This window comes from Stomoxys calcitrans, chromosome 4 (genome assembly GCF_963082655.1).
Source record: "Stomoxys calcitrans chromosome 4, idStoCalc2.1, whole genome shotgun sequence".
NCBI lineage: Eukaryota > Metazoa > Arthropoda > Insecta > Diptera > Muscidae > Stomoxys > Stomoxys calcitrans.
In genome coordinates, this window is record NC_081555.1 from 155,001,659 (window position 1) to 155,011,205 (window position 9,547).

The following is a 9,547-nucleotide window of genomic DNA, read 5'->3' on the forward strand; positions in this document are numbered from 1 at the left end:
GTTAGGAGCGGAGAACTACCTAAAACTCCTTCCGATCTATGGGTTAAGGCACTTCGTAGTGGTTAGACTTCGTAGCCTTGTAAGACTACTACCAGTTGAACCCCAAACAGTTCCGGACTGGTCACTGGATGAAAGGAATCGCCCTAAACCGACCTAAAGCGTATGCTGGCACCTAAACCACATACATCAGGATGATATACACAAACAGGACACGGCAGCCCCCACGGGCTACACCATACATATCCACTCCAACATTGGACTCACAATCAACGGATGACCACCCTCACGGATGACCGAAAAGGCAAAAAGGGCAAATGCCGCAGCATCAACATGGGCAAGGCAGGTGCCAGGGCATGTCATGCGCAACATCAAATCACTGGGTCGCGTCAGTACAGCAACACCTCGTTATGGATAACTAGCGTGTATTTATGCCAGCACTAAGTCTTGTACGTCTCCTAAGAAATACTTTCCGGGAAAGGGTGGCCAGCCGGGAAAGGTTGGCCAGCCGGGAAAGGGTGGCCAGCCGGGAAAGGGTGGCCAGCCGGGAAAGGGTGGCCAGCCGGGAAAGGTTGGCCAGCCGGAAAAGGGTGGCCAGTCGGGAAAGGGTGGCCAGCCGGGAAAGGGTGGCCAGCCGGGAAAGGGTGGCCAGTCGGGAAAGGGTGGCCAGCCGGGAAAGGGTGGCCAGCCGGGAAAGGGTGGCCAGCCGGGAAAGGGTGGCCAGCCGGGAAAGGGTGGCCAGCAGGGAAAGGGTGGCCAGCCGGGAAAGGGTGGCCAGCCGGGAAAGGGTGGCCAGCAGGGAAAGGGTGGCCAGCCAGGAAAAGGTGGCCAGCAGGGAAAGGGTGGCCAGCCGGGAAAGGGTGGCCAGCCGGGAAAGGGTGGCCAGCAGGGAAAGGGTGGCCAGCCGGGAAAGGGTGGCCAGCCGGGAAAGGGTGGCCAGCCGGGAAAGGATGGCCAGCCGGGAAAGGGTGGCCAGCCGGGAAAGGGTGGCCAGCCGGGAAAGGGTGGCCAGACGGGAAAGGGTGGCCAGACGGGAAAGGGTGGCCAGACGGGAAAGGGTGGCCAACCGGGAAAGGGTGGCCAGCAACAGTGGTCTCGTCTTCAAGGGCCCTACAGAAACCACATACCGCCTCGCTAATCCCCATCGCGCCCACATTTCTAATGCCTGCATAGTACGAGCATTCCGTTAGTACATGCCTCCAGTCTCCAGGTCTCCTACATTCGCACAGATCAGTCGCGGACAAGTTCTTTTGATGCTAAAATGCATTAAAGGAACCATGTTCCGTCAGTATGAAGCCCAGACTTAGGGCGAAACCAAAGTCCTGGCTGTCTCGTATGAACGTCGCATAACGAATAAATTCGTAAGTCACCCGACCATTGTCACTGTTCGTCCATCTAGTTTTCCACCTATTATCAAGACGCTCCAAAAGGAGTGCCTTGAGCCGCCCAACATCCCCATCTGCTAGGCCTTATCGTGGCATTAGAATTAGGCGTGTGTGACTTGGTGAAATTTCTCGATTTTTCAATGCGGTAGCAGCCATCACAGAGTGATATGGGTTTTCTGCTCTTCAATTATTCTTCCACATACAGAATAGACTTCCAAGTAAACTCATTGAGGTGACCCACATTATTGCAGGGAAAATTGAGAAACATTTTAATATTTCTCCCAAAAGTGTTTCCTACTTTCATAATTGAATGTTTTTTGTACAAAAGCATGGCTCTCACACACATACAATCAGTTTTCACTGCACGTGCGTGTGCGTGCTCTTAGAACTAGTTTTGTCTTAAGCTACGTTCAGATTAGTCAAATATTTGACACGACTTCTTTTATCATTTTAGCTAAAAATATGTCAAATTCGTACATTCTTGATACTGTATTCATATTGGACACATTAATTGACACTTTGTTTGACATATTTTTGGCAAAAAATGATAAATCAATTTATGCCAAATATTTGACTAATCTGAACGTAGCTTTAATGTTGACAAACTTGTGACCGATAGCAACAAGCCTTTCAGTAATCGGTTATTGTTAACGAAATAGAAAGTGATAAATGTTGCATCAACAATAATCAAATTAAATTTAATGTAAAATTCTAAATTAGATATTTTGCTTCTCCCACATTCAAAATTACATTAAACTCCAATGGCAACAATAGGTGAATTCACTCGCATAACAATCTGTTTCATAAAATTCTAATGACTGTGAATATGCATACGCATGGCCTAAACATGGAAATTACATTTTAGGTTTTATGACATAAAAACCCATACACAAAAATATCGTAGACCAATATTTGCACTTGTTTTTGTTTTTGCCCATAAATGTGAACACTTTCGTATGCATTCATTTTCCATATAAATATTCAAATATCCACTCAACAAATATTATGCCTCTGGGATTCTGAGGGGATTTTGGGTATTTTTGTTTTGCACTCTCTTTGTGTCTATGTGCTGTCACTGACCACAAATATTTTGATATTTGTTGCAACCAAGTGCAAATCTGCAGGGAATATTTGCATATATTTTGTGAAAAGTCATTCATTCATATGAATTGAAATTGTTTATATTCTGGGGGAGAGGGGGTGATTCTCTTTGGGGTGGCCATTTGCATACACCGAAAATAAAGCAATTATATTTTGAAATCATAAATTGTGAAAACTCCAAAATGTTGTGGGATTCTCAATGCTTTTTGCCTATGCACACTCTGCCTTCCTTTCTGAAAGTTATCGGAAAACATACTCTGTAGGTAAATTTAGGTTAGGTTGAAAAGAGGGTGCGTAAATTAATCCGCTCCTTGCCAGTATGGACATACACCTAAGCCAGTAATAAATGCGACTTTTATGGGCCCAAAACCTTAAATCGAGATATCGGTCTATATGGCAGCTATATCCAAATCTGAACCGATCTGGGCCAAATTGAAAAAGGATGTCGAAGGGTCTAACACAACTCACTGTCCCAAATTTCATCAAAATCGAATTATAAATGTGGCTTTTATAGGCCTAAGACCCTAACTCAGCGGATCGGTCCATATGGCAGCTATATCCAAATCTGGTCCGATCTTTGTCATATTGCAGAAGTATGTCGAGGGGCTCAACTTAACTCACTGTCCCAAATTTCAGCAACATCGGACAATAAATGCACCTTTTATGTGCCCAAAACCTTAAATCGAGAGATCGGTCTATATGACAGCTATATCCAAATTTAAACCGATCTGAGCCAAAATAAAAAAGGATTTCGAAGGGCCAAACACAACTCACTGTCCTAAATTTCGGCGACGTCGGACAATAAATGCGCCTTTTATGGGCCCAAAACCTTAAATCGAGAGATCGGTCTATATGGCAGCTATATCCAAATCTGGACCGATCTTTGTCATATTACAGAAGTATGTCGAAGGGTTCAACTTAACTAACTGTCCCAAACTTCGGCGACATTGGACAATAAATGCGCCTTTTATAGGCCCAAAACCTTAAATCGGGAGATCGGTCCATATGGCAGCTATATTCAAATCTGAACCGATCTGTGCCATATTGGAGAAATATGTCGAGCAGCTTAACACAACTCACTGTCCCAAATTACAGCAAAATCGGATAATAAATGTGGCTTTTAGGGATTAAAACCCTAAATAGGCGGATCGGTCCATGTGGCAGCTATATCCAAATCTGAACCGACCTGAGCCAAATTGAAAAAGGATGTCGAAGGGCCTAACACAACTCACTGTCCCAAATTTCATCAAAATCGAATTATAAATGTGGCTTTTATAGGCCTAAGACCCTAACTCAGCGGATCGGTCTATATGGCAGCTATATCCAAATCTGAACCGATCTTTGTCATATTGCAGAAGTATGTCGAGGGGCTCAATTTAACTCATTGTCCAAAATTACGGCGACATCCGTCAACGAATGCACCATTTATGGGCCCAAAACCTTAAATCGAGAGACAGCTATATCCAAATCTGAACCGATCTGGGCCAAATTTAAAAAGAAAGTCGAAGGACCTAACACAACTCACTTTCCCAAATTTCGGCGACATCGGGCAATAAATGCGCCTTTTATGGACCCAAAACCAAAAATCGAGAGATCGGTCTATATGGCAGCTATATTCAAATCTGAATCGATCTGAGCCAATATGAGCCTCATATAGCAATAGTCAGAAAATACTTACTATTTGGGTGGCGTTGTAGGGGTGGGTGGCCCCATAGACACTTTCTCGAATATTGATATCAAATTAGTGCTTTGCTTCCAAAGACCTTTTTCATTTGAGCCCCATATTGCTATGGTAGAAAATTTGTCCCCTTTGGGGGATGTTTTTGGTGAGCGGCGGCCCCCAAATACTTGGTCCCATATTTGGATATCAGATTCGTATTCTACATTCAATACCTTTTATTTTAGCCCCATATTCCCATGGTCTGTCAATAAGTCCTGTTTGGGGGAAACGTGGGAGAAACGTGGTCCCACATTTGGATATCAGATTCGTATTCTACTCTCAAATACCTTTCATTTGAGTCCCATATGGCCATGATTGGTAAATATATCCTATTTAAGGGTGTTTTGGGGCTTGGGGTGGGCTCCCCCTAGCACTTGTTCCGACAATTGGATATCAGATACGTTTTCTTATCCTAAATACCTTTTATTTGAGTCCCATATTGTCGTGATTGGTCTACATATATGTATGGTAGGTTTTAGGGTGGGGCAGCCCCCCTAGGTACCCTATCCGAAATTTGGATACCAAATTTTTATATTTATTTTATTAATATGAGAGCACACAAAATTCCGCTTAAATCGCACCACCCATCTCCGAGATCTGGCGTTTCTGCAAATTAGGGTAAGGAGGAGGGTCCGCCCCTCCCCCTTCAGATATCAAAAAACGTAGTATCCTATTTTCACCACGGGGTCATTATGTGTGCAGGATTCAGATAAAGGCACTTTAGATCTTTAATTGTCGAAAATAAATTTTCCAAGGAAACTTTTGTTCCATGTATAAGGTAAAAGAAGGCGCCGCGGAGCGGTCCCCGGGTCAGCTGGTAGCTCCTATATAAACCGATTTCCCGATTTAAATTCTTGAGCCCCTAGAAGCCTCAATTTTCATCCGATTTGTCTGAAATTTTGCACATAATGTTCTGTTATGGCTTTCAACAACTGTGCCAAGTACGGTCCAAATCGGTCTATAACCTAATATGGCTCCCATATAAACCGATCTCCCCATATGACTTCTTGAGCCCCTGGAAGCCTTAATTTTCATCCGATTTTGCTGAAATTTAGCACAGAGTGTTCTGTTATAACTCCCAACAACTGTTCCTAGTATGGTCCAAATCCATATATATAACCTGATATAGCTCCCATATAAACCGATTTCCTGATTTGACTTCTTGAGCCCCTGGAAGCCTCAACTTTCATCCGATTTGGCTGAAATTTTGCACAGAGTGTTCTGTTATGGCCTCCAACAACTGTGCCAAGTACGGTCCGAATCGGTCTATAATCTAATATGGCTCCCATATAAACCGATCTCCCGATATCACTTCTTGAGCCACTGGAAGCCTCAATTTTCATCCGATTTTGCTGAAATTTAGCACATAGTGTTGTGTTATAACTCCCAACAACTGTTCCTAGTACGGTCCAAATCGGTCTATATACTAATATAGGTCCCATATAAACCGATCGCGCTATTTGACTTCTTGAGCGCTACAAGCCTCGATTTTTATGTTACGCGTCTCAACAATTGTGCCAAGTTCGGTCAAAATCGGTAAGTAAACTTTTTGAAATCAGCCACACTTATTTCTGACAGTATACATCCTCCTCCTTTCCCTCCATCTCCTCTATCATTGAATCTTTGTTATGGCAAATGATAATGAGTATAATTTTGCCAAATAACATGTCGAACACTGTGTACCGCCTCCTAAACTCTGTGTATAGAACAATTTATGCCTCTTACCATTATGTTGATGACTCATAGGAAGGGGACCCTGGAGATGATGAACCATCAACCCAACGAGTCCAATGAAATCACAACATTTGGATATAGTTGGCAAAAAAAAATTAAATTTAATTATACACCATTCGTATACGTATATGAAAATGGTAAATTGCAATCAATGATCTGTGCTATATTTGTCATGGTCAATCTTAATTTTTAGCCTCAAAAAGGAAAACCATCCACAAAAATAGAACAAATTGGAAATTTTAAATAAATATCAATATTTGAAGTAGCATATGTAGAGAAGCAGCTCCCTGCAATGCGAATAATAAACAAAATTTTGCTCCTAATGTGTCCATAGGAGTATATCACAATATTGGATGTCAAATGAAAGTACATGTGTTGGCAAAATTGCGATCTAAATTAGGTTTACTGGTTTTAATATGAATGAAAAGAAAAAACTACAAAAAACAAGTGCCAAGTTCGGCCAGGCCGAATCTCATATACCCTCCACCATGGATCGCATTTGTCGAGTTCTTTCCCGGTATCTCATTTTAGACAAACAAGGGATAAAAAAAAGAATTTTTATGCAAATTGAATTAAATGTTGGAAACCACAGTAGAATGGGAGAATCCGTTGTATCAAATTTCAGCCAAATCGGATAGGAATTGCGCCCTCTAGAGGCTCAAGAAATCAAGATCCCAGATCAGTTTATATGACAGTTATATCAGGTTATGGACCGATTTGAAACAAAATTGGCACAGTTGTTGGAAATCAAAATAAAACAACTTAGCTGGCGCTTGAAATTTTGCACAAATATTTCTTATTAATGTAGGTCGGTTGGGATTGTAAATGGGCCAAATCGGTTCTTGTTTTCATATATAAACCGATGTGGGTCTACACTTCTTGAGCATATAGAGGGCGCAATTCTTATCCGATTTGGCTGAAAATTTACACGTTGTGTTTTGGTATCACTTCCAACATCTGCACTGAGTGTGGTTTAAATCGGCTCACAACCTGATATAGCTGCCATATAAACTGATATCCCGAATAGACATATTGATTATTATCTTGACTTCTTGAGCCACTAGAGGGCGCAATTGTTATCCGATTTGGCTGAAACTTTACATGAAATGTTCTGGTATGATTTTCAACATTTGTGTCAAGTATAGTCTATATCAGTCCATAACCTGATATAGCCGCCTTATAAACCGATCTCCCGAATAGACTTATTTAGTCGCTAGAGGGCGCAATTTTTATCCGATTTGACCGAAATTTTGCATGAAGTTTCTTATTTTGACTTCCAACAATTGTGTAAAGTATGGTCTAAATCAGCCTATATCCTGATATAGCCGTCGCCATATAAACCGGTCTTCTGATTGGATTTCTTGGGCTTCTAGAGGGCTAACGATATATTACCTGATATAGCTGCCATATAAACCGATCAGGGGTCTTGACTTATTGAGCATCTAGAGAGCGCAACTCTTATCCGATTAAGCTGAAAATTTGTACGTTATGTTTTGGTATCTCTTCCCATAACTGTGCTGGTGGTTTAAATCGGTTCATAACCTCATAAAGCTGCCATATAAACCGATCTGGGATCTTGACTTCTTGAGCCACTAGAGGGCGCAATACTCATCCGATTTGGCTGAAATTTTGCATGAAATATTTTGTTATGATTTCCTACAACTGTGCTAAGTATAATTTAAATCGGTCGATAACCTGATATAGCTACCATGTAAACCCATCTGGGATCTTGATTTCTTGAGCCAATAGAGGGCGCAATTTTCATCCGATTTAGCTGAAATTTTTTATGAACCTGTTTCTTATTACTTCCAACAACTGTGCCAAGTATGGTTTAAATCAGTTCATAACCTGATATAGCTGCCATATAAACCGATCTGGGATCTTGACTTCTTGAGCCACTAGAGGGCGCAATACTCATCCGATTTGGCTGAAATTTTGCATGAAATGTTTTGTTATGATTTCCTACAACTGTGCTAAGTATAATTTAAATCGGTCGATAACCTGATATAGCTACCATATAAACCGATCTGGGATCTTGACTTCTTGAGCCAATAGAGGGCGCAATTTTCATCCGATTTAGCTGAAATTTTTCATGAACTTGTTACTTATTACTTCCAACAACTGTGCCAAGTATGGTTTAAATCAGTTCATAACCTGATATAGCTGCCATATAAACCGATCTGGGATCTTGACTTCTTGAGCCACTAGAGGGCGCAATACTCATCCGATTTGGCTGAAATTTTGCATGAAATGTTTTGTTATGGCTTCCAATAACTGTGTTAAGTATAACTTAAATTGGTCGATAACCTGATATAGCTACCATATAAACCGATCTAGGATCTTGACTTCTTGAGCCAATAGAGAGCGCAATTTTCATCCGATTTAGCTGAAATTTTGCATGAAGTTGTTTGTTATTACTTCCAACGACTGTGCCAAGTATAGTTCAAATCGGTTCATAGGCTGATATAGCTGCTATAAACCGATCTGGGATCTTGACTTCTTGAGCCAATAGAGAGCGCAATTTTCATCCGATTTGACTGAAATTTTGCATGAAGTGTTTTGTTATGACTTCCAACTACTGTGCCAAGTATGGTTCAAATCGGCTCATAACCTTATATAGCTGCCATATATACCGATCTTGGATCTTGACTTCTTGAGCCAATAGAGGGCGCAATTTTCATCCGATGTAGCTGAAATTTTGCATGAAATTTTTTGTTATTACTTCCAACAACTGTGCCAAGTATGCTTCAAATCGGTCTAAAACCTGATATAGCTACCATATAAACCGATCTTGGATCTTGACTTCTTGGGCCAATAGAGGGCGCAATTCTTATCCGATTTGGCTGAAATTTTGCATGAAGTATTTTGTTATGACTTCCAACTACTGTGCTAAGTATGGTTTAAATCAGTCCATAACCTGATATAGCTGCCATATATACCGATCTTGGATCTTGACTTCTTGAGCTAATAGAGGGCGCAATTCTCATCCGATTTGGCTGAAATTTTGCATGAAGTGTTTTGTTATGACTTCCAACTACTGTGCTAAGTATGGTTGAAATCGGTCCGTAGACTGATGTAGCTGCCATATAAACCGATCTGGGATCTTGACTTCTTGGGCCTCTAGAGGGCGCAATTCTTATCCGATTTTGCTGAAATTTTTTACAACGTCTTCTCCCATGACCTTCAATTTACATGTTCAATATGGTCTTAATCGATTTATAGCTTGATGCAACTCCCATATGAACGGATCTCCCGATTATGCTTCTTGAGCCCCTACAAGGCCCAACTCTTATCCGAATGGACTGAAATATGTTCCGAATCGAACTATTATTTGATATATCTTCAATAGCATAACAATTCTTATCCTTTATTCCCTGTTTGCCTACAAAGAGATGCCGCGCAAAGAACTCGACAAATGCGATCCATGGTGGAGGGTATATATAAAATTTGGCCCGGGCTAACTTAGCACGCTCTTACTTGTATTTTTGATACATTTTTCAATGTTTTTAAAATAATTTAGATCAGATAATGATGTGATTGAGACCATAGCGCATTGTTTCCATTACTATTGATTGCAATTGCTCTGTATTGCATTTAGTAGCGCTTTAGA

The 9,547-nt window shown here is 41.3% G+C and overlaps 1 protein-coding gene across 1 annotated transcript; it reads left to right on the plus strand.

Moving 5' to 3' along the window:
- The first annotated feature begins 289 nt into the window (after positions 1 to 289).
- LOC131997056 (50 kDa spicule matrix protein-like) lies at positions 290 to 1,135 on the plus strand. The gene is made up of 2 exons (XM_059367322.1): positions 290 to 385; positions 461 to 1,135. The coding sequence occupies exons 1-2, from the start codon at positions 290 to 292 to the stop codon at positions 1,133 to 1,135; spliced, it is 771 nt and encodes a 256-aa protein (XP_059223305.1).
- Positions 1,136 to 9,547: the final 8,412 nt, after the last annotated feature.

Bases quoted from the DNA above. Each gene is read 5' to 3' on its own strand.
- LOC131997056 (XM_059367322.1), top strand. From the start codon at position 290: ATGACCGAAAAGGCAAAAAGGGCAAATGCCGCAGCATCAACATGGGCA. The intron at 386-460 runs GTCAGTACAGCA...ACGTCTCCTAAG, and splicing joins ACATCAAATCACTGGGTCGC to AAATACTTTCCGGGAAAGGG.